Below are 26,337 nucleotides of genomic sequence, written 5' to 3'. Positions count from 1 at the left end.
AACCTAAACAGCCCTGATAATGCTTCTCGACAGCGACTTAGTAAGTGCGTCCACAAGCCTAGGGTTTTACATTCATTCTGGAGACCCCATGCTACATCCCATGAATCTTCTATTTTGAAAGTGGCAATAAAATGGCAGTTTCATTTAAAACCCATTTTCCCAGCCCCCTTCAGTTCCGAAGACGCCAAATTGGACTTGAAATGTCAACTAAGTTTCTTTCTCCATAGCCACAGCCAGACCTGCTGAGTTTCGCCAGCACCATGTTTATTTCAGATCAGCATGTATAGTATATAGCTTTTATTATAATTGTCAATTGTGGCCTTGCCTATTATGTATTTTTTAAAAACAATTAGCTTATGAAGCATCCATATAGATCAGAAAGATCCATCAGGAATGTCAAGTTGCAAATCAGCTAACATCAGTTAGGCTTCATGACATTCTTGCACTCATGCATGGTTGCTTTGATCTTGCATTGCACTGGAACTACTTTGAAGGTAGATGAGAATAAAGAACACCATTCAGTATTTTAGCAAAACATCAAGGTTTTGGTAATGTGATGAATTGTTGGATCCTGTCCTATTTCAAATGACTTTTTTAGTCCTTCACTGAAATTTCACAGCAAACACTTTGTGATACCCACAACGGTGCAACTGAAATGAAAAACAGAAAGCATCTATTCTTCATCACAAAATACATACAGTAAACAAATACTACTGAATCCATTTGAAAGGAATAAAATGTCTTCATAATGCAACACGTGAAGAGAGCGCAAAGAAAGAGCGTGCGAGACAGGCGCAGACTTTGGCTCCTGCTGCTCCTTTCATTCATGTTCAAATGCACCACATTCACAGATATCAAGTGTCACTTTTTCAAATGTTAACAGTGTGCATACAGCACATGGAAAGGATTGTTAGGTTTGGGATACTCCCTAACTTCCAACCTTCACCTTGGAAATTTCATACCAAACCACAATTTGGTCTTAATGGAATTAACGTATATATTTCCTACATACAAAATTCAGAGGAGCACTTACAACATGGATCCTGGGTTGTGCAGCACAGAGCTCCCAGCAGGTTTGAAATTCTGTAAGGAGAAGGGCAAAGCTTATGAGAAAATGGTTCCAAAAACCACACAAGAACTTCTTTATAATACAGGGCTTTCCAGTCATTTCTCTTCTGGGATAGAATGTTGACAGAAAGAGTGAGAGAGTTATCCTGGAGTTTCCTCCTTCTAGCCAAAGCTAGAGAATCATTTGGCACTTGTTAGATCCTCAAACCTATCAATCTGAGCACTCCCCACGGTTCTGCTGGGGAACAATAGAGATTGGCTGCCTCTGTCACCTTACAGTTTATCTTGCAGGTTCTTGACAACCGACCCTGTACAAGGGGATTAAGAATATCTTTGGAAAAATCAGCAACTTAAAAAGGTTTCCTATGGACCCTACCCCCGTGGCCATATGAATAATATGGCCCTTTCATTCAGATAGAAATTCTAGTTAGCGAGCCTTTGCAACCCCAACTCCATCCCATCATGAAAATTGGACAATTTGAGATATAATCACTTATAAAACATAACTCCCAACATCTCGAGAGACTAACTATTCACCTGACATCAAAGGTGCTTCGTCACTATCCACGGGATAGAACATCTGCACCTTTTCCCCAATAGAATAACGTGGGGCCCCATTCAATCCTTTAACAACAAAGCTTGTTATTGGGCACAATTCAGAATAGATCACAAAACACTCTTCGTTGTTAAATGTTACCCTAGATGAAAGGGATAGCCTGAAATATTAACTTACAACCTTCATACTTGTAACGTAAAAGTCTTGCTGTCATATATTACCTTATTCAAATTGGGCTGCAGAAGATGGAGCTGGTAGACAATCAAACAAAGTTTACTCAGATTAATGTAGAAGTTTGCAAAGACATCGCCGGGAAGAGGTGGTGTGAACATTTTCTAAGAGAGAATTAAGATGTGAAGGGATTACAAATAAAAACAATAAGACGTTAGCTTAAGCTGATGAAATGAAAGTTGAATTCCTTAGTATCATTAAGGCTATTTTGGCTCATTATTCCTAGAAAATCCTAACCTATTAGAATATACTGATAAAAGTCATAAAGAGGCATATTAAGATAAATATCTGTTTGCATTACAACAAATTTGGTGTATTTGAGGTGGCTGACTCACTGTGAAGAGGTATCAAACTGTTATGCAGTAACTGGTTTTGTATTGACTTCAGGAGGAAAAGTATCATTCACAATCTCCCTGGCAAGCCATTTATCACAAGGGACAAAACCTAATAACAAAAACTGATACCTTTGACATGGATTTTGATACCAGATAACCTTGGATTACTGCTTGGCACTGCAGCATTCTACAGTTATAGCAGTGCTGTGAAGCTACTGACTTTCCACTAACACTGAAATGATCACTTGTTAAAGTGCGATGGAATAGATGGATGGGAGTGGGATTGGAGAACTGGGGAGGAAGGAGGGAGGGGAGATTGGGGTTTGGAGGGTAAGCAGCAAAGGCAAAGACACTGGTCAGTCACAGGAGTAGGATACATGCTCACCATCAAACTGCTGGAGGCTACTTCTGGGAGTGTCATTGCTGCAGGCGTGGTCAGTCTATTGCGAGCACGGGTTAGCTGCAACATTACTGCATCCATGAGCTTAAAAAGAAAATGCCTTTATCTGATCAGGTGCAGGTAGGCTTTAGGACAGATGAACAATTATTGACAATCTTTTGCATGGCAAACAGAATATTAAGCTTCACTTTAAAAGCAGGTGAGAAAGACATCCTTTCAGTCTACACTGACATTTTATCTTCACTGTGGTTACTAAACTGACTTGTTTCTTGGGTTAGAGTCTCAGCTAAGCTGCTAAGTTGTGCCTTTTTTTCCAATGCAGCTGCAGAATGAGAGGGTGTGCCACAATGATTTTGAAAGGTCACTACCTTCAAAGACAGATCAGAAAACATGCCAGCAAGTCACGTTTATCTCAACATCAGCAGAGAATTGTGCCATATTACAAGTGAAGCAGCTCATAAATGAAAACTAAATGATTTTTAATATTCTGAAGCCAAGGATACACTGCTGCTACTTTATCATTTTGACATTTCAATGATTATGAGCCATTTTATAAATATTTTACAATTAGCATTTGTTAAAATTAGTTTCATTTTGTAATTTTAGACTAAATCGTTTTCTTCTCCTTCCAGTCAGCTTGTAATCAGGACAATTAAGACTTTCCTGTCAAAAATGGATTTTATTTCTCCCTGTTCTGACATCATCAATTCATGCTGGGGATCACAGTCCAACAGCCAGCCTCCAGTCACACCAAAGAGGCTGCACATCTTATTTATAGCTAGATAAGAACATGAGACTAGGAGTAAAAGTAGGTCATTCGGCCCACCTGGTCTGCTCCATCATTCAGGCTGAATCCTCAACTCCACTTTCCCGCCTGTTCCCTATAATCCTTGATTCTGTTATTGATTAAACATTGGTCTATCTCGGCCTTGCATATACTTAATAATACAGTCTCATCAGCCTCCTGTGGTTAAGAACTCCTTAAATTCACTGCCCTGAGGGAAAACAAATCATCATCGGAGACTTAAACTGGCAACTCCTGTCACTGAGGTTACACCCTCTGGTCTGAGATACTCCCACAAGTGGAAACAACCTCTCTGCATCTATTCTGTCAAGGCGCCTAAGAATCCTGAATTGCCTCTCCTTCTAAAGCCCAATGGGTACAGGCCCAAACTAATCAACCTGACCTCATAAGAAGATCCTTCCATACCCAGAAACAGCCCTGTGAACCTTTGCTGGATTGCTTTCAATGTCAGTGTATCTCTACTTAAGATAAGGTTGTGATTCGGAGATGCTGGTGTTGGACTGGGGTGTACAAAGTTAAAAATCACACAACACCAGGTTATAGTCCAACAGGTTTAATTGGAAGCACACTAGCTTTCGGAGCGACGCTCCTTCATCAGTGGGCGGCACGGTGGCACAGTGGTTAGCACTGCTGCCTCACAGCGCCAGAGACCCGGGTTCAATTCCCGCCTCAGGCGACTAACTGTGTGGAGTTTGCACGTTCTCCCCGTGTCTGCGTGGGTTTCCTCCGGGTGCTCCGGTTTCCTCCCACAGTCCAAAGATGTGCAGGGTCAGGTGAATTGGCCATACTAAAAATTGCCTGTAGTGTTAGGTAAGGGGCAAAATGTAGGGGTAGGGGTGAGTTTCGCTTCGGCGGGTCGGTGTGGACTTGTTGGGCCGAAGGGCCTGTTTCCACACTGTAATCTAATCTAATCTAATCAGGTGATTGTGTCAGGAGACAATCACCTGATGAAGGAGCGTCGCTCCAAAAGCTAGTGTGCTTCCAATTAAACCTGTTGGACTATAACCTGGTGTTGTGTGATTTTTAACTAAGATAAGGTTAGATTTAAGGTTAGATTTAAGGTTAGATTTAAGGTTAGATTTAAGGTTAGATTTAAGGTTAGATTTATGCAGGCCCTTAAGCCCAACAAGTCCACACCGACCCTCCAAAGAGTAACCCACTCAGACCCATTCCTCTACCCTATATTTACCCCTGACTAATGCACCCAACACCATGGGCAATTTAGCATGGCCAATGCACTCCAATCTGCACATCTCTGGGCACTATAGCATGGTCAATCCACCTCACCTGCACATCTTTGGATTGTGGGAGGAAACTGGAGCACCCAGAGGATACACACACAGACACGGGGAGAATGTGCAAACTCCACATAGACAGTTGCCCGAGGCTGGAATCAAACCCAGGTCCCTGGTGTCTCGAGGCAGCAGTGCTGACCACTGAGCCACCGTGCCACCCTAAATAAGGGAACCAAAACTGTAAACAATACTCCAGCTGCGGTCTGACAAGGGAGTTGTACACAGTTTTAGTTTGATAGTGAGAGTGAGTCAAGATATTAGTGGGAGTGTAGCACCAAGACCCTGTAACGTTTATGAGCACAAGCTGTCAGAAAGTAATAGGGGAAGAAACTCCACCAAACTGGGGCACTCCTGTTGCCAATTTGGCAAAGACTGCAGTGTAGATCGAGCAAACAAACCCACCTGTGCCCCTTAGCTATGAAAACTGGGGCAGAGTGTAACATTTAGAAAGAAATGTTAAAAGACTGTAAGACAGAATATTGAAGTATAATTTGACTTATCCCCATTCCTATTCATTGGGACCTCAGTTACAGGAGTATGTGGGAGGCAGACACGTGTGCATGGATGGTAAGAGGGGGATTGGGGGTGTGTCTGGTTTAGCGAGATGAAAGCAGACCCATTCTTTTCCTTTCATAGTTTGAAAGTGAATTTTATCTGTACACAGAGTACCTACAGACAGAAACTACTATGCAATTTAAATCAGTAAAATAACTGATGCCATTGAAATGGTACACAAGGCTTTTTAAAAGAAAGTAATTTAACAAGTAAAGTAGGGATTAGTTATTCAAGGATACTTGCTATTGTGCCAGAAATTCTGACATCTGACTGACCTTGGTGACCTCTGCGCCACTTTTGAACTGATAAGTCTGATCTCTGCTGTTGAGAAGGTACAAGGCCTGTCCGACATGATTCCTGGCATCCTGAATCTGAGAAGTCAGAACGTTAAATGTTGATAAGAGCACAGAAGAATTTGAAGTCGTTAATGGTGGAGAGGATAAGGGGGATGAAAGAGCTCAAAACAAATTAGAAGAAATATTACCATGCGAGAAATGATGGATGCAAAAATACAAGATACATTAGAAAGTAAAAATGTGCACATGGTCCATTAATCTCCAAGTTTCAACCCAACCTTATCTGACCAGCTATAGATGTGGAAATGTGTTGCTGGAAAAGCGCAGCAGGTCAGGCAGCATCCAGGGAACAGGAGAATCGACGTTTCGGGCATAAGCCCTTCTTCAGGAATGGGGAAAGTTTGTCCAGCAGGCTAAGATAAAAGGTAGGGAGGAGGGACTTGGGAGAGGGGCGTCGGAAATGTGATAGGTGGAAAGAGGACAAGGTGAGGGTGATAGGTCAGACTGGGGTGGGGGCGGAGAGGTCGGGAAGAAGATCTCAGGTTAGGAAGGCGCTGCTGAATTTGATGGATTTGACTCCTCTGGGACACCCGGACCAACCAACCCAACCACCCAGTGGCTCAACATTTCAATTCCCCCTCCCACTCCAAGGATATGCAGGAGGAGAATCGATGTTTCGGGCATAAGCCCTTCTTCAGGAATGGGGAAAGTTTGTTCAGCAGGCTAAGATAAAAGGTAGGGAGGAGGGACTTGGGAGAGGGGCGTCATCACATTTCCGACGCCCCTCTCCCAAGTCCCTCCTCCCTACCTTTTATCTTAGCCTGCTGGACAAACTTTCCCCATTCCTGAAGAAGGGCTTATGCCCGAAACGTCGATTCTCCTGTTCCCTGGATGCTGCCTGACCTGCTGCACTTTTCCAGCAACACCATTCCAGCTCTGATCTCCAGCATCTGCAGACCTCACTTTCTCCTCCAGCTATAGATGTGGCGATACTGACTATTTTAAGAGAGTAAAACACTACTCCAGTTTTGTGAGCAGCACAGTGGCTCAGCGTTTAGCACTGCTACCTCACAGACCAGGGACCCGGGCTCGATTCCAGCGTTGGGTGACTGTGTGGAGTTTGCACATTCTCCACGTCTGTGTGGTTTCCTCCTAGTGCTCTGGTTTCCTCCCAGTCCAAAGATGTGCAACTTAGGTGGATTGGCCATGCTAAATTGCCCACAGTAATCAGAGTTCTTAACCGTGGTACTCCACTCTCATTTATGATGAACAGGATATTTGGTCCAACTGCTCCACACAAGTCTTCTCAACCTTATTTAATTTCACAACCCATTTGTCTATTTCATTCTCCCTCATGAACTTAGGATATTCAGTAGCTAAGGAAGCACTCAAATACCAAAAACCTTACACTACTGTATAGTTTCATATTTTACAAACTAACACAAAAAAGATTGAGGTTCCCTAAACATGCACCGAGTACAGGTCATGTGCTCAACTATGATGCATATTAATCACTTTTACTATACTGATCAAAAGGCATCCAGACTTTTGGATTCCCAATTAGTTATGTATGGCTGGAGGCAAATGTGTTTACAATATCATTCCAACTCATTCAATTATTTCTTTTTAAAAAGCTCTTGGCATCGACGAAGGAGCAGCGTTCTGAAAGCTTGCGATTTCAAATATACCTGTGGGACTATAACCCAGTGTGGTGTGACTTCTGACTTTGTCCACCCCAGTCCAACACCGGCTCCTCCACATCATTCTTATGTAAGAAATACCAGGATTCACAACAGGACCTCTTTTTAAAAGTATAAGCTTTATTTCAATTCTGAAGAAGAAACAAGAACAATTTAAAATATTTGGTAAAAGAAAAAGTGTGACCTAAAGAACAATGTTTACACATGATGATCGATTAAGGTCTGGAATGCACTGCCTAACAGTGTAATGCAGGCAGGTTCAACTGAAGAACTCAAAGGGAAATCAGATTGTTCTTTTTTGAAAAGGAACTAAGTGCAGGGTTACTGGAAGGCAGGGAAGTGGTGCTAAGTACATTCCTCATTTGGAGAACTGGTTAAGACATGAGGAGTTGAATGGCCTCCTATTCTTTCACCACTTGGAGATAATGGATTTGAAGCAATAAAAAATGATTTGCAGCACAGAAAATCCCTAGTATGGAAGCAGGCCATTCAGCCCATCAAGTCAACACCAGCCATCCAAACAGCATCCCACCCAGACCCACCCCTTACTCTCTCTCTATAACCCTGCATTTCCCATGGCTAAGCCACCTAGCCTGCACATCCGTGGACAGTACAGACAATTCAGCATGGCCAATCAATCTAACTTGCACACCTTTGCACTGTGGGAGGAACCCAGAGGAAACCCACGCAGACACGGGGAGAACATGCAAACTCTACATAGACAGTCACACGAGACTGGAATTGAACCTGAGTCCCTGGCACTGAGGCAGCAGTGCTAACCACTGAGCATGAAACAGATGACGGACTTCATACTGGAGGGCAAGTGGGCCTAGACAATAGTAAGTTCACAAAGAACACTCAGCAGGTCAGACAACACCTGTGGAGACAGAAACTGAATTAACATTTCATCCTGATGACTTGTTAAATCAGAACTCACCATACAGAGTCACCAACCTGTTCCTCATCTCCACACATTTTCTGTTTTCAGTTCAAACTGTTTCAGCTATAACTGCTGAAAATACTGGACCAGGATTAAACCTAACTTCCCATCCGTAGATCTTTCATTACTATTGAAATCATTTTCGGTATTTCTTTTCCCTTCCGAACTTCCCTTCCACCCTTCAGGGTAGAATAAAGGAAACAGCAAGTAACAAAAAAGGATCCAGTTTCACAGCTGCAGAAGGTGAAGTGATGTTGTGGTCTACTTTTTAAATAGGTTAGATAATAGCACAAAGAAAAAAGTGTCAAACCATAGAGGAGTCTGGCACAGAGAAATCAACTTGGAGAGAGCGAGGTTCGCAGATGCTGGAGATCAGAGTTGAGGGTGTGTTGCTGGAAAAGCACAGCAGGTCAGGCAGCATCCGAGGAGCAGGAGAATTGACATTTCGGGCCAGGGCCCTTCATCAGGCACAGAGAAAGTCCAGTGTTTCGGTCCCAGTCAAAACAGAAAAATAAAAGCGAGCCATCCATTTTCAAACTTCAGGTGCAGATCCAGGTACTTTTAAATGATTGGAGGGTTTCTGCCCACACCACACTGTCTGTAATTTCAGACACCCACCAACATATGGGTAAAAAGGTTTTTCACAAGGTTCCACTAATCCTTCCACCATTAAACTATACTCCTAGTAACTTATTTCTCCTTTAAGCCATGATCATTACCCTAATAGTATCTTTTTGGTCTTTAACAAGTAACCAGACTAAAGAATGAATAACTACATACAGTGACGAAACATGCGGTTGTAAAGAGTGCTTTTACCTGCTGCAGTTTCCATTGTTTGTCCTCCCTGAAGGTACAATGCAAAACTTGGTTGTGTTTTGGCAGTCTCAGATTAATGTCCTATTGTAGAGGAAAGAGATGCAGTTAAATTACAGCCACCGCCTCTTGGACACAGTTGGGGCTCGGTGACCTGTTCATATTTGCACAATTAGATGTTGCTGTGTCCATACATCACAGCTAAAGCACAATTGTCACTCCAGCCATATACATTATTCATGAATAAATAGAAACAATGAGGTTAAGTAGCTTGCTTTCACTTCCAAAATTATCAACTTATTACATATTTCATAGAGTAAAGGATAATATTCTCCCTGATTAGAAACTGCAATTTCATTCAATTATTCCAACAACAAAGTGCAAATGAAAAAAAGTAGCCATTCTTTTAACTACTATTTGTTTGAGCAAGACGACTTCAACATGGCCCCATGGATTTTTTCTTAAATCGAGGAAAATGACTGCTTCCATCTAGTTACTCTTCCTTTTGCTTTCTAGTCCCTCATCAAACCGAGACTTTGTTCTGGCCTTAAGAGGTTCTTGGGCTCCGAGGAAGGGTCACTGGACATGCAGCGTTAACTCTGTTTTCTCTTTGCAGGCGCTGCCTGGATCTGCTGAGTTTTCCCAGCAATTTGTTTGTGTTTCTGATTTCCAGCATTCGCAATTTTTTCAGTTTTCTTTTAAGCGTGCAAGTGCCTGGTTTCAAATGATGCTCTCTGAAATTGCCTCTAGGAGCAGTGCATGACTGAGCCAAGAATAATTCCTTCCCAATTTTCTCTTTTCTTCTATATGGGGGTAGCTGATGTTTTGGCTTGGCTCTGTGTAAAATTTGCAAAACTGGGGCACTTGGAAATCTACAATGTTCACAATAGTTAGCCAGCACAATGCAAAAACTGTGCATTGCTAACAACAACCTCAAATAAAAAGCACCTTATTTTGGGAAATATGTTTAAATCTTACACACTGCATTACAATAAAGTTAAAAATCACAACACCAGGTTATAGTCCAACAGGTTTAACTGGAAGCACACTAGCTTTCGGAGCGACGCTCCTTCATCAGGTGATTGTGGAGGGCTCGATCGTAACACAGAATATATAGCAAAAATTTGCAGTGTGATGTAACTGAAATTATACATTGAAGAAAACCTGTTGGACTATAACCTGGTGTTGTGTGATTTTTAACTTTGTACACCCCAGTCCAACACCGGCATCTCCGAATCATGCATTAGAATAGATGGGCTTCAGATTGGTAATGACAGGTCGGCGCAACATCGAGGGCCGAAGGGCCTGTACTGCGCTGTAATGTTCTATGTTCTAGAATTTCTTCAGGTTTCAAATGCAAAGTGGTGAACGCCATAATTCTTATAGAAGTCAAAGGGACATGAAAGAATATTCATACACATGTAGATTTTCTCCTGGTCAGTCATTATTCCAGAGTAGATGGGAACTGCACAAGGAGACCCTGCAAAACCCCATCATACCACAGAGGGAACTGCTCAGGAAATACATTTTCCTATGAGAAATTCCTTGATGCCTGGAATCCTCCAAAAGTCTCAATTTAAACTGGAGACTGCAGACAGTTGCAATGAAGTTCAGTAAAACAGTGACTCGGGAAAAGTGAAGACTATCAAATGTACAGTTTTGCAACATATTCAACTGACCCCATAGTTAGCTCATACACTCCCAACTACACCTGTTGGGACCTGATCTCCTCTCCCCTCCACAAAACCCACCATCCCCCCAAAGAATGAGCCCAGTGCCACCACTCCGACGCAATAACGATACCAGCCCACCCAACCAAACCTGATTTATCCCATCCACCCTGATATTCCCGAATCACTGCATTACTTAACTTGCCACACTGCGACTTGGCATCCCACCTGGTATCCTACTCCCTATAATCCCACCCACCTAGTACCCTACCCCCATTACCTGGCATCCTTCCCATCTGGCGTGCAACACTCTGATCACATTAGCATCACACTGACATTATCTATTTGCTGTTTGACAGCAGCTATGATGGGAGCTGTCAAACTTTGAAATATCAGAATACGGTCGCTGACTGCTGTGAAAAAGGGATATGGTTATCCTACTCCTGACAGTTCAATGCCTTGGAAGAACTGTTGAATGGAAGTATAGCTCTGCACTTCTGGTGAAGTCCTGAATCGCCCAGAAAATTCAAATCTGGCAGTGTGTTAAATTTTCATAACCCCTCAAAAAAACCCAACACGGTGCTCGTCCAAAGGCTTGTTTTCTTTCCATTCATTGACTACAGGGCAGATGCTGTCAGTAAGGCTACCATTTATTACCCAGCCCTATCCAACTGAGTGGCTTCCTCAGCAATTTCAGAGGCCAGTTAAGTGTCACAATGTTGTTCTATGTCTGGAGTCAGATGTAGGCCACGCCAGGTATTCAGGGCAGACTTCAGAATGCAACAAAGGACAAAACTGAATCAGGTGCATTTTCATAAAAATCCAATGGTTTCATAATTTTTAATAAAAACTTAATTTAATTCTAAATTGATTTAAATTACTAAACGTAAGCTCATACTCATTTACGGCATTACATTCCAGTATGATCGGTTCCATTTTAACAAAACTATATCAGCACTGAGTCATATTTTCAGTAAGATCTAAAAGTATAGTATATGAGTCTGTGTTGACTTCATCTTCATGGTTTTTGTACTCACAGCCTGAGTCAATGCATCACCCTGCAATGTAAGGACACCCTTCACCTGGTCAGTTCTGGAAAAGAAAACAAAAAAAAAACTCAGAAAATACTTTTTTTTAACTCAAATGGGTTGGATTTAAATTTATGCTTAAGCTGAATTAAAAAAAACAATATGTATGGTTTGTATACACAAATCATAATTGTCCAAGGAAAATAGTGACCAAAAGCTTCAGTTAATCTCTTGATCTTGCTCTTCCTGATTTTTAGCTAGGAAACCAATATACAATAACCTCAATTACTTCAAATAGTACATGACATTTCCTCTTTTGCTACTTCTAATGTGCAATGAGCTTTTGCTGGAGGGGAGAAATTTAATGGATACTGTTGCCACATCCAGAGCAGTACATGGTGCAAGACAGCAACACCCTAATTCTCTGACAATACTAACATCAAGGGAGGCTCCATTTCATAAAGAGTGGTATTCAGCCAGAGGAAAAAATACTTACTGTTTTAACTAACTTTAAGTTAGTGTTTGATGAGGTAACAGTGTTAATGAAGGCAGTGCGGTTTATGTGCTAACATCCTGGACTCGCCAAATAAACAGTGGCTACAAGAGCAGGTCAGAGTCTGGGAGCCCTGCTTCGAGTAACTCACCTCCTGACTCCCCAAATCCTGCCCACCATCAACAAGGCACGAGTCAGGAGTGCGATGGAATACACCCCACTCACCTGGATGGATGCAGCTCCAACAACATTCAAGAAGCTTGACATCATCCAGGACAAAGCAGCCGCTTGATTGGTACCACACCCATAAGCATCCACTCCCTCCAACAACAAAATTCAGTAGCAGCAGAATGTACTATTTACAAGATGCACTGCAGAAATTCACAGAAGATGCTTAGAAAGTACCTTCCAAACCCACAACTACTTCCGCCCAGAGGGAAAAGGATTGCAGCACCGTCCAAACCCACGACCACTTGCAGCTAGATGGACAAGGGCAACAGTTATGTGGGAACACTACCACCTGCAAGTTCCTTTCCAAGCCACTTACCATTCTAACTGGGAAATACATCCCCATTTTTGCCACTGAGCCAGATTCCTGTAATTTCCTCCCTAAATGCATTGTGGGTCTATCTCCATTGCGGACTGCAGTGGTGGAACACAATAGTTCACCACTACCTTCTCAAGGGGCAACTTGGGATGGGCAATAAATGCTGACCCAGCCAGCAACACCCACATCCCATGAGTGATTAAAAAAAAGAGCTTTCAAAAGGCTCTTATAAAGTGCTGGCAATGAGTACCGAACCCTATTCTGGGCAACACTAAGAAATAAAGGAACAACTATACAATGGGTTCAGAGGAGATTGGTTCCAGGGCTGAGGGACTTCAGTAACAAAGGTAAATTGTTGAAACTAAGGCTATTCTAATTAAAATGAAGGCCAAAAAGGAGATTTTGATAGCAGTGTTGAATATTACGAGGACTCTGGACAGAGAAACAGAGAGAATTTGCATCCTTTGGCAGAGAGTCAAAAACCAATGGACACCAATTGCCGAAGGAGCTGGAGGCAACATGAGGAAACAGGTTTGTACATAAAGAGTAGTTATAACTTGGAATGTGCTGCCTGAGGGTGAGATGGAGGCAGATTTAATTACAGCTTTCAAAATGGAATTGGATATGTTATCAGGAGAAAGAAAAAGAAATGGGGTCAGGGTGGGAAGAGTTGAGTAGCTTTTACACGACAGTGGCAGGAATTCGAGAGGACACCTGCTGTGCGATTCTAAATCCATGTGGCTCAGTGGTTAGCACTGCTGCCGCACAGCACCAGGGTCCCAGGTTCAATTCCATCCTCGGGCGACTGCCTTGGTGGAATTTGCACATTCTGCCCATGTCTGCGTGGGTTTCTCCGGATGCTCCTGTTTCCTCCCACAGTCCAAAGATGCGCAGGTTAGGTGAATTGGCCATGTTAAATTGCCCGTAGTGTTAGGTGCATTAGTCAGAGGGGGGTGGGTTGCTCTTCGGAGGTTCGGTGTGGACTTGTTGGGCGGAAGGGCCCGTTTCCACACTGTAGGGAATCTAATCTAATCTAAAGACAACCAACTTGAACACCAAATGTTTGAAACAATCACCACCACCTGATATTAGACCAGTTGCTCTAAGAATCACATTTCCATGAAGATTCGCCCACATGCTGCACCAAGGACTGCAAAGATCAAGGGATACACAATCAAACGTTATTCAAAGTTAAGCCCATAAACTAGGAATATACAGGATCAGATAGAACCATTTCACCCGATCAGATCAGCCCCTGTACTCAACAGAACAGTCTTATTTCCCACTTTATTTTCTAGACAAATCTTGGAATTAACCATCTGTCTCAATCGCACACCCAGGCAGTTTTTTTTTAAAGCTTTTCAATGATCGTCAGCATGAAAAAGTTAGAACTATGCTACCCATCCTCGGCTTCACCAACAATCTAGAGGCTAAGGTACCAAGTTTCTCAGGGTTCAACTATTCATTGCCCTCAGAATCTCAAAACGATTTCCTCAGTGTTCGACCTTTTCTTCAGCTTACCTTCCTTTGGAAGTCTAATCGCAGCCTTTCATAAATGGTAGATACATCATGCTAGACCATTTAAAGAAGTTTGAGAACTGAAGCAAGTCACTTCCTTACATGAAAGTACTGCAGATAACTAAGTGAAAGTGAACACTATTGGTCACTCAATCATCCTAAGAATGTTAGGAGAAGCAGCACTGGAAGATGGCTGGGAACAAGTGGCTTGGCTCAGGGAATTGGTGGCACAGGGATCCTACAAAGAGAGGAAAACAGAATTGGAGATTTAGGGGAAAGGAAAACATGAAACAAGCAAAAGTTGAAAGTAAGATCCAAAACAGGTCAAAATGAATAAAGAGAACTCAACAACAACAACAAAAAAAAAACACTAGTTAGTCACACTATACACTCTATGCAAAGCATCTTGCAGGTGATCACAGAAAGAACATTTAATGCTCAGGTAGCTTGGACAAATTTAGAAATAAGCAATCTTTTACAGAGCCTCCAAATCCAAAGCAGTCACCACTTATTTTAATTAAATAATCTTTTCCATCAATTTGATTCATCGGTTGGGTACTCTCGGGGATGCGCATCGATAAAGGAAATTTGCTATTCTTTGAACATGGCTTGCAAGTGACAATGATCGCTGCTTGAATATAGCACAAACTGAAATCAACTGCTTACGCTGAGCTTCCCAGTTTGAAGTTCTCCTGTCTGGTTTGACCTTCAGGACCAGTAGCTGACAGAGTAAAACGTCGGGAAGCCTCCTGCACAAGAGGAGTTCATTATTAATGTGAAAGTAAACAGCAAACCAAGCATTACAATTACATTTTTTTTAAATTTGTGATGGGATGTGGGGATCACTGGCTAGGCTAAATTTGATTGCCCTGAAGATGCTATGAGCTGCTTTCTTGAACTGCTGCCAGTCCTCTTGGCACGAGGACACCCAACATTATCAAAAGCAATACACATATGCTGACAATTCCTGGTTTCCTCCCAAAATCCCAGACTGACAGATTTGGTGAAGTGGGTTAAAACAGATTCTGATGGAACTAAAATGGTGGCTAACATTCTCCTCGATTCTCCCTGCATGGGAAGGTAGTAGAGACAAAATAAAAACTCGCAACCTTTAAAATTTGTATGGGTGAGCACTCGAAACAATCAAGGCTGTGGGCCAATTTCTGTAAAGTGGAATTTGTGTAGATAGATTGATGCAGACTTGATGGACCAAAGGGCCACACATCACTCAAATAAGGTCCCAAGATGTGCGCAAATCAGAGAATTGCTAATATTCACTGACAATTCAGAAGTTTGGATGAGAGCAAAATCTATTTGCTTCAACTGTTTCAGTTACGATTTAATGAAACAATGGGTTCAATCAGATAGTGGAATCAATGTGTTTAAAACATATGCCGGCAGCAACCGCACTCCTTGATAAATGTGAAGAGGCACAGTTCCTGACGGAGGACGAGGTTAAGGTCACCAGGAAAGTACTGGGCTATATTACATAATATCTTTAGAAGGAAGGAAGTTAGTCGGGCAAGGGTGAGAGATGACTTATGCTCATGATGAATTCCATCATGTATTTTGTTGAACAGTTTCATATTCTGGTGTAATGATTAGATTAGATTCCCTACAGTGTGGAAACAGGCCCTTCGGCCCAACCTGTCCACACCGACCCACTCCCAACTCATCTCCCTGACTATGGGCAACTTAGCACGGCCAATTCATCTGACTTGCACATCTTTGGACTGAGAGGAAACCCAGGCAGACACGGGGAGAATGTGCAAACTCCACACAGACAGTCACCCGAGGCTGGAATTGAACCTGGGACCCTGTGCTGTGAGGCAGCAGTGCTAACCACTGAGCCACCATGCCACCCCAATGATAATTATACTGTCTACCTCATCACCCAATAAAAAGCAAAGACAGGATTTCTTCCATTCTTACTTAATGGGAAAGTCGCCATAAGAGCACAAAACACAGATGTTAAACATTTTGGTCTGCTCTTATTTTAGGTTTCCAATATCCACAGTATTCTGCGCAAACCAACTCCTAGCTATTCAATCGCAGCTGACAAAATAGTTAACTGGCCAAAAGGTGTTGCCACAAAAACAGCAGAAAAGATGAAAGATCCTGACGGATTAAGCAAAAATAAATGGATTCAGCATGATGTTGATGCTTAGCAAGGTCAATACCATTTACATCGGGATACAATGCAGTAAGTATTCAAACTCTTTCACAAGGAGAAAATGGTTAGCTTTTAAAATTACATTCTGTATTACAGAATTATTAATTAAATTACATATTTTCCAAGTGCAGGCTGGTTATTTGTGTATATGCACAGCAATGACCTCAGCTCTTTCAAACTTCCCAGTAACAACCGTACAAGCACGACTGGAAAAAAAAGGAGACAAAGGTCAAAGACCAAAGGTCGAATTAAAAGCTCCTAATGAAGAGAAGGGGAAAACAGCCTTCACACTGGTATGCAGGGCATAACAATGTCTGGTATGCAGCACACTTTCAGTTATGATTTGATGAAACATTGGTTCATTCAGATAGGGAATCAATGTGGCCCAAGCAGATGTTGCAAGAACAACTGCACTTCTCGATAAGTATGAAGAATGGATTTATGACTTTCAGCCCAAAACCAGAATTTTGCAAATAAATATCAAAGTTATTGGTCATGTAAAGGTCAATCATAGCTTTCTAGGAACCAAACAGTGTTGTGGTTGTTAACTATTGACTAGTAATTATTAAAGGTACATGCAGAAACTTTTAGATTTTCTCTCCGGCAATTCTAGTGGCAACCTTCCAACCAATTGACAAGATGAATGTGCACAACTGAACAGCAACAAGCACAGGGTTTTGTTTAAAATGAAAATTGCAGCAATCACCAGGACGAGTGATAATTGTGCTGCAGCGAGAGGTTAAATATTTCCAAGACTGAAGAAAATTAGCCAATAAACTGGAAATGATGCAAAACAAAATGTGCCAGAGGAAGACTGAGTCACGGGCTTCAATTGAGGGAAAGGATGTGGTATAACAGGCTAATATGCACTGACAAAGCGGTAATACGATTATCAATGGAGCCGTTAGATTCGTTTCTTAAGTGAAAATAGAATTCAAGTTCAGAGCCAGATATGGCACTGGCTCGAAGAACAAATACAACTTAATATTTTATCAAAAGTAAAATATTTCACAGCGGCTGCCACTTGAACTCAATGGCAAAATCAACTTGGTCAGCTGATTATAAAGAGGAGAACTGGAAGAGCCCGCTCACATTGGAAATACAGACAATACACCAGCAAACTTTGACATACAAACTACAAAAGGCAGTCACTGAGATGAATGACAATGCTGCCCTTGTAAAGACTGGCTGTGTGAAAACACTGGTCACAACGGTTCCATCTTGCTTGGTATATGGGCACAGAATTAAAGTGAACCGTGACACCCCAATCACAGAAATCTTCTTAAAGAGAAATTTCAGAAAGATGCTGCTGCCCACATTTACAAGAAAGGCTGGCTGGGCTAAGGCAGTCATAAGAACTGGACTGTAAAAGTGCAAAACCTGAGACAGAGGGATCTCGCAAAACAAACGTTTGCTTTTCTGGGACACAAACAGATCGGAGCTTGTTGACAGTGTAGTCCGTGATGAGAGATCAACCTGTTGACATGGCCAAGATTAGAGTGGTGCTGGAAAAGTACAGCAGGTCAGGCAGCATCCGAGGAGCAGGATTTCCTGATGAAGGGCCCTGGCCCGAAATGTCGATTTTCCTGCACCTCGGATGCTGCCTGACCTGCTGTGCTTTCCAAGCACCACTCTAGACTCTGATCTCCAGCATCTGGAGTCCTCACTTTCGCCTGTTGACATGGCAGTTATTCTAGTGTTATTCAGCCCAATGGTATCAATAGTGACTGGTTGTTGAATGATACCACAGGAATTATTAATAATACAGAAAAATGCAAACGTTGTAGGGACCAATTGTTGAGTGATTTAGTGGTCAGAGTGATTTTGAAAAATTTCAACACAGTAGTTTAATTTGTTTAAAGATGTTAATACTATGTACATTTCAATGAGTACAGTCTGTAAAACTTCAAAATAAATGTTAGGGAATTAATATGAATTCTTTAGCATTGCTGGTTTTTACTTTATTTCATGGTGAAAATCTTCTTTTGGACCTTCATCAAGCATGCCTGTTAATCACTCAAAAACATGACCTGTGGATAAAAGTTAATCCATGACAACTGGTCTAAAGAACTTGGTTACAATCATTTGATCTGTACACAAGAATGTAATTAAAGTTATGTGCTTTATTACAGAACATTGCAATGCTAAGCAGGAAGTAAACATGATTAAAAATGTAGTTTCTGGACAGCTGTTGATGGAACATTAAAATTCATAAGCACATGCATGCAAGAGAGGTGCATTACCTTTAAAACATCCTTCAGCTGTTTAAGGACAGCGTGAACTTCTTCTCGCAGTAACCATTTAAATTCCTCCTCCTAAAATATTGCAAAAAATGACAATATAAATATTTAACCACATACATCATTTGCATACAACATGCATGTGTATGTATGTGCACTTGTGAGGGGACAGGATCGGGGGTTGGTGTTGGTGGGTAGGTAGAGGAGAGATAGTTTTCCGTTAAAAGTAAAACAATCTGACACGTCATCAGAACCAGACTGCTTGCAACATAGGTTTATAGAAACTGGAGCAAATATAGGAGGGGCATTGGTGACAATTTTGCAAAACTCCTTACATCCTGGAAGAGTTCCAGCAGATGGGAACATTGTATATGTGATACCTTTCCTCAAGAAAGCATTGAGACAGAAAGCAGGAAACTACAGGCTCATTTGTCGAACAGCTGTCAGAGCAAAACTGCCAAAATGTATTATTAAGCAGCTAAGATAGTTTGATAGTCATATCATGTCAGACTTAGTCAACGTGATTTTATTTCTGTGACAAGCAAGGTGGTAAAGGGAGAATTCAGCAGAGGCAGTGGACTTGGACTTCCAATTGGCTTTTGATTTAAAAAAGCTATACAAAAGATTACTAGACAAGATAAAAGCATGAGGATATAACACATTAGCATGGATAAAGGATTGGTTAGCAAACAGGAAGCAGAGTACAGATACATAGATTTTATTTGAGTTGGTATGATCTAATTATTTCACCTAACAAAGGAGCAGCACAGCAAAAGTTTGCAATTTCAAATAAACCTGTTGGATTATAACCTGGTGTCACCTGGTGACCTTGTCCACCCCAGTCCAACACTGGCATCTCCACATCACTGATTTAATTAGTGCGACTATATCAACTATTTATAATCCAGATCAGTGACCTGAATGAAGGGACAGAGTGCACGGTAGTCAGATTTGCCAATGACACCAAGATAAAGAGGAAAGGAAGCTGCCATGATGGGGTAGACAGGTTGCAAAGGAATGCACACAAGGGAAAGGGAGCAGGCCAAATGTGGCAGATGGAATATAATCTGGGAAAATGTCTGGAACTTGTCTGCTTTGACAGGTGGAATAGAAAAACAATGCTACTTAAAATAAAGATAGATGGTAGTGCAGAGGGATCTGGGTATCGGGTATACAAATTCCTACAAGTTAGATGTGGTACAAATGATTAGGACACCAAATGGAACATATTGCTCCCTAATGAGGAATGGAATATTGAAGTAAGGAAATTTCACTGCAGCTGCAAAACCTGTGAGTGACCCCACATCTGAAGAACTGTGCAGGGTTTTGATTTGCTTATTTGAAAAAGATGACTGCATGAGAATCTGTTCAGAAAAGGTTCATTCGCTTTATTCCTGGGACAAAGGGCTTAGTTTAAGAAAGAATCAGCAAGTTGGAGTTTAGAATAAGAGGTGATCTTATTGAAACATATAAGAAACTGAGTGAGTTCGATAAGAGTGAATACCAGGAGGTTCCCCCCTGTGGGGAAGACTAAAACAAGGAGATAGTTTAAGAATATGAGGTATGCCTTTTAAGTCACAGAGGTAATGACTTTTTATTGTTATGCAAAATTCACTTTCCCAGAAGGCAGTGGAATCTGGGTCAATGAATTAATTCAAGGTAGAGTTAGACTAATCCTTGATGGACAAGGGAATCAAGAATTATGGGATGTTGCCAAGCAGATATAAGGCCACAATCACGATCCTACTGAATAGCAGAGCACCTCAGGGCGTCAAATGGCTTAATCCTGCTTTGAAGCCTTATGATCCCAAGATGAATGGAAAACAGACAATAATACCATAGACTCTAGCAACCCATCAGCAAACTGCAGTATCAACCAATCATAATACAGAACAATTTATACCCTTACAATAGAGATTTATGCTGTGAAGTTATAGACTTGTCACATTTTAGTTTTATTACTGTGGATACAGTGACCTGGAACTAGCAGTCTGCTCACAGAATTAAATATATCCAGACATCCTAACCAACTTCATATTACATTCCCTTCACCAGCAACAAGTATTTTGCTTTTGTCTTCTGTAAAGGAATTTTTTTTTTAAAACTAAGCCCACCACAGAGTCAGAGATGTACAGCACAGAAACAGACCCTTTGGTCCAATTCGTCCATGCTGACCAGATATCCTAAATTAATCTCGTCCCATTTCCCAGCATTTGGGCGGCACGGTGGCACAGTGGTTAGCACTGCTGCCTCACAGCGCCGGAGACCCGGGTTCAATTCCCGCCTCAGGCGACTGACTGTGTGGAGTTTGCACGTTCTCCCAGTGTCCGCGTGGGTTTCCTCCCACAGTCCAAAGATGTGCAGGTCAGGTGAATTGGCCATGCTAAATTGCCCGTAGTATTTGGTAAGGGGTAATTGCAGGGGTATGGGTGGGTTGCGCTTCGGCGGGTAGGGTGTGGATTTGTTGGGCCGAAGGGCCTGTTTCCACACTGTAAGTAATCTAAGTAATCTAATCTAAGTAACCATCCCTCTAAATCCTTCCTATTCATATACCCATCCAGATGCCTTTTCAATGCTGTAATTGTACCAGCCTCCACCACTTCCTCTGGCAGCTCATTCCATACACACACCACCCTCTGCTCGAAAAAGTTTCCCCTTAGGTCCCCTTTAAATCTTTGCCCTCTCACCTTAAAGCTATGGACTTCCCCAGCCCAGGGAAAAGACCTTGTCTATTTATCCTATCTATGCCCCTCATGATTTTATAAACCTCTCTAGGGTCACCCCTCAGCCTCCAACGCTCCAAGGAAAACAGCCCCAGCCTATTCAGCGTCTCCCTATAGCTCAAAACCTCCAACCCTGACATCATCCTTGTAAATCTTTTCTGCACCCTTTCAAGTTTCACAACATCCTTCCTATTGCAGGGAGACCAGAATTGCAGGCAGTATTCCAAAACTGGCCTAACTAATGTCCTGTTAAGCTGCAACATGACATCTCAACTCCTGTACTCAATGCACTTACCAAGGCAAGAATACCAAATGCCTCCTTCACTATCCTAAACACCTGCAACTCCAACTGTTGCTTTTTCTGAATTGTAATGCTCCTTTGCAAATCAATCTTTCCCCCTTCACTTTATCAAAACCTTAAAATAATGCTCAAAGCCTGACATGTCTTCCCAGTCTTCTCTCCTCCAGTAGAAATGGCCCAGGTTATCATGTTCCTCTCATTATTATTTCCATAAATGGCATTTACACAGACAAAATTGTAAGCTCTCTATGCTTTTGATATCTTGAGTGTTGCTGAAAAAAAAGACTAATTTTATTGACACTTTTCAGCTTGTACTCACCTGAACAATTCACAATTGCAGATGGCTGTAAGAATATGCTGTTTGAGCTGATCAGATAGTCCTTTGGAAATATAACATCACCAGCACTATAATTCATATACTACATTACCAATTTGTAAAGTAGTCAATAAGGAATATGTTGACAATAACAAACCAGCCCGTTTATAGAACTGACCGCAAAGTGTCCAGCATTAGATATGATTCTGAAACTGAACACTTGCTAAATAGTGAGTGTGCAGAGTTATGCTGTCAATCAGACTTGAAGCTACCTAGATAAACACACAGCCCTATCCTTTCCACACAAAAAGGATATGTACATGCACCGTTTCAGATGAACAGAATAGGTGACAGCTATTGTCTGGTTCACTTCTCAGGGCAAGGACATGCTCAGAATCAAAGGGCCTGGTTTAATATTTAAACAAAGCCTGGGCAGCTGTCAGTCAGCACTAATTAGCATATTTCCAAAGGCAACCTCTACCAATCAGCACTTTCCTCTTTAACTGCTATTTTCCCTTTATAGTGGCATTTCTCAACAAATTGTCCTGATAAGTCAAAAATGAAAAGTTTTGATAAAACTTGTCTTTTTTCAGCAATATGCACATTATACCAAATGACTACTTGCTTTGGTGCTGCTTCGAAACTACTTATACTAGCAAAGTACCTCACTCATTCTCAGTAATTATATTTAATATTTGTGTGGGCAGCACAGTGGCTCAATAGTTAGCACTGCTACCTCACAGCGCCAGGGACCTGGGCTCAATTCCAGTCTTGGGTGACTGTGTGGAGTCTGTACATTCTCCCCGTGTCTGCGTGGGTTTCCTCCGGGTGCTCCGGTTTCCTCCCACAATCGAAAAGATGTGGTCAGGTGAATTGGTCATGCTAAATTGCTCATAGTGTTAGGTAGATTAGTCAGGGGTAAATATAGGGTAGGGGAATGTGTCTGGGTGGGTTACTCTTCAGAGGGTCGGTGTGGACTTGTTGGGCCAAAGAGCCTGTTTCCATACTGTAGGGAATCTAATCTAATGTATGTTTTATCATTCTTTAAATCCACTTGCTAATTCAAGCTATGGACGCATCTACAATTTGTTTCACTTGGAGAATGGTACCGCATGATTTCCCTAAAAGCTATTAAATTGCATGAGGAGAGTGGCTCAGAGAAAGCAGCTCATTTACTAACCAAATGAGAACAGAGAATCTTTTGTCGAGCTAAAACCTCAATATTCCCCAACACTGCAATCGAGCTCTCCCATCAGAGCTCAGACATTCATGTAACAATCACAGAATTGTTACAGAATGAGGCCATCCAGCTCACTGCTCCAGTTCGCTAAAATAAATAAGGCTTTGGCAATTTTGACAAAATTGGTGCTGGCTGCTGGAGCTCCATAAAGGAAGCTGGTACACACCGTCTTTTGATTGCTTTTGAAATATCTGGTGAAACATAACCAAACTACTCAACAAAAGCGCTCGTAGTGCATTTGCTAACCTCACAGATTGCTCCCTGCCTTCTAAACACAGCAAGGGGAAGGTAGCGCAAAGGGAGGGAAGACTACCCCATTATAAAAACCTTGACTTATTGTGGAAAGGTGATAGAAAATGTTAGTAAGGTATAAGGTGCAATGATGCTTAGTTTGAGATAGAGTCTTGCTGAAAATTCAGTTTGTACCTTTCGGACAATTAGCACTGCTGAGTAAGGCTATTACTGCCAAAGGAATGCAATTCTCATCTTTAAAAAAAATCTGCATTACTTGAGTGAGTATAATTGGAAAGATGAAATTCAATGTTGCAGTTATCCATTCTCTCACATCAGAGCACCCTTGTCAACCGCTAATGTGTTTATCTTGGTTCTCCTTTTATCACCAGCAGCCAGTTATGAATTTTGTTGCTTGTATACTGAAGATGCAGTAGCACCTGGAGATGGTTATGAAGCTGACCCCTGCACCCCAACACACTTGGAGAAGAACACCCCACCTTTAACAGCATTCCACTGGTGGAGAAACACCCTACAACCTTCAATGAGCACCTGGGTTTACAACCCTCCCTTCTCTGATCTTTCCCTTATTACGCAGACTCTAACCATTCCCCACCCAATGTATATGCATAGTGGGTGCACCACTCCACAGTCCCATCTCAAATCCAACAGCTGCCTTTCCCATGATCAAACCCCATCATATCCAATCCAGCCCACACTCCCCCAGCATTATCTACACATTGCCATTCTGTACCTACATATCCACCACTCTGAGCACTTGTCATCCTCTCCCCAGCACCTGCTCCTTCCACTGGGTATCTGCAAGCTCCACCAGCAGGATCTGTTATGTAACCAGCATCCAGCCTCTGGGTATCCAGGTGACCAGATCACTTTCTCCCACTTCCTTCTCCACACCCCCCCCCTCTAATTATCCAAAATCATCCAACATCGCTCTCCCTTTCTGCCCCAGCATCTCCCTCAAGGTATCAGAACTGACCAATCCCCCACCCCATATCAGCATTTGATCTACTGGTATCTAGACCCTGTCTGGATAACCACCTTCCTTTTATCTACACACCCCCTCTCCCCGCAATCCTGTAGCATCCAGGCCTTTTATCTACAGCCCCCTCCCAATCCAGTTGCTGCCCTCCTCTTACCTAGACACCACCTGCAATTTCATACCTGCCTTCCTTTTATCTAGAGCAAACCCCAATTCCTGTACTTGCCCTCCTGTCTAGAGAAGGAAAAAAAAAGCTGCAGATGCGGGAATCCAAGGTAGACAAGCAGGAGGCTGGAAGAACACAGCGAGCCAGGCAGCATCCAGAGAAGTCAATGTTTCCGGTGTAACCCTTCTTCAGGATTGGGGGTAAGGGGAGCTGCAGATAAAGAGGGTGGGGGAAGGATGCATTGTGGTGAGGTAGAGATAGTGGGGCGATTGGAGGAACGAATCTGGTTGGTAGCTGGAAGGAAGGGTCCATCAGAGGAATGGAAGGAAGGAGGTGGGGCTGCGAAGGGAGGTTATTTGAAATTGGAGAACTCAATGCTGAATCCTTCCTGATGAAGGGCTTTTTCCCGAAACGTTGATTTTCCTGCTCCTCGGATGATGCCTGACCTGCTGTGCTTTTCCACCACCACTCTGATCTAAACTCTGGTTTCCAGCATCTGCAGTCCTCATTTTTGCCTGCCTGAGCTGTAGGCTGCCCAGGCGGAAGATGAGGAGCGGTTCTTCCAATTTGCGTTGTGGCAATGGAGGAAGGTAAGGATTGTCATGTTGGAAAGGGAACGGGAACGGGTATTAAAATGGGCAGTGACTGGGAAGTGGGGAATGGAGGAGATGTGCTTGAGGGCTGTCTGGATGACAGAGTGGAGTAAAAGCCCATTGTTAAAACTAGGTGGACACCTGGGATATTTTGGAGTGGAATGTCTCCTGAAACATGTTCATATCCCACAAGGATGGCCTTCAGCTTCTTCTGCAACAGACCCACTCAGTCCCCCTCCACAAACACCCTCCTCCACCTCTCCGAACTAGTCCTCACCCTTAATAACTTTTCCTTTAACTCTTCCCATTTCCTCCAAATCCAGGTGTCGTCCAAGGGCATTCGGATGGACCTTAGCTTCGTCTGCCTCTTAGTCGTACAGTCCCTCTTCAGTACCTAAATAGGACCGTGCCTCAACTCTTCCACTGTTACGTCGATGACTGCATCGATGGAGCATCCTGTAGCCAGGTTGAACCAGAGCAGGTCACTGACTTCACCCACACCTTCAACTGTGCCCTCAGATTCACTCTGCCCATTTCGGAAACCTGCCTCCCCTTTCTTGACCTCTCCGTTTCCATCTCCGGTGACAGTCTCCAGACAGACATTGACCATAAATCCACACACTCACAACTACACCTCCTCCCACCCAGTATCCTGCAGGAACTCCATCCCGTTCTCACAATCCCACTTCCAAACATCCCTCCTGTCATCTAGAGCACCCTCCAGATCCTGCCCCTGCCAATCCTGTAGCTGCTCTCCACGTGGAATGCTTTACCCTGTATTCAGTCACCCCTTTTCGCCATACAGCCCTGGGGGCGTGTATCAGGACCACACCCTCCAACCTCATACCCCAGGGGGCGGGGGTGTATCACGACCCTCCCCCTCGCATACCCCCGGGGGGGGGGGGGGAGGGTTTGAGGAATCGCCCCAGGGGAGGGGTATCTGGACCCTCTCTGCATACCCCTGGGGGAGGGGTATCAGGAACCCCCTTCATACCCTGGGGGGTATCAGGACCCCCACTCATACCCCCCTTCTAGGGGTATGGGGGTTGTTCTGATACCTACCCCCCCAGGACCCACCTCATACCCCCATTGGGGGGGGGGGGG

At 42.8% G+C, this 26,337-nt stretch overlaps 1 protein-coding gene across 4 annotated transcripts in view; it reads right to left on the bottom strand.

Annotated features, from left to right (window-relative positions):
* Window positions 1-26,337, bottom strand: part of rogdi (rogdi atypical leucine zipper) — a 32,960-nt gene that overhangs the window by 6,175 nt on the left and 448 nt on the right. The window contains exons 2-9 of one of the 4 annotated variants that reach the window (XM_043712033.1): window positions 18,667-18,738; window positions 14,917-14,999; window positions 11,702-11,756; window positions 8,998-9,078; window positions 5,521-5,616; window positions 2,576-2,674; window positions 1,846-1,959; window positions 1,034-1,083 (exon numbers count right to left, since the gene is read on the bottom strand). In XM_043712033.1, the coding sequence (XP_043567968.1) occupies window positions 1,034-1,083; window positions 1,846-1,959; window positions 2,576-2,674; window positions 5,521-5,616; window positions 8,998-9,078; window positions 11,702-11,756; window positions 14,917-14,999; window positions 18,667-18,738 (650 nt within the window). The remainder of the gene's footprint in view (window positions 1-1,033; window positions 1,084-1,845; window positions 1,960-2,575; window positions 2,675-5,520; window positions 5,617-8,997; window positions 9,079-11,701; window positions 11,757-14,916; window positions 15,000-18,666; window positions 18,739-26,337) is intronic. The other 3 variants (XM_043712037.1, XM_043712036.1, XM_043712035.1) reach the window with 3 other exon arrangements.

The sequence above is a fragment of the Chiloscyllium plagiosum genome, chromosome 21 (assembly GCF_004010195.1).
Source record: "Chiloscyllium plagiosum isolate BGI_BamShark_2017 chromosome 21, ASM401019v2, whole genome shotgun sequence".
Lineage (NCBI taxonomy): Eukaryota > Metazoa > Chordata > Chondrichthyes > Orectolobiformes > Hemiscylliidae > Chiloscyllium > Chiloscyllium plagiosum.
The sequence above is the reverse complement of the archived record's forward strand: the minus strand, read 5'-3'. Positions and strand labels throughout refer to the sequence as shown.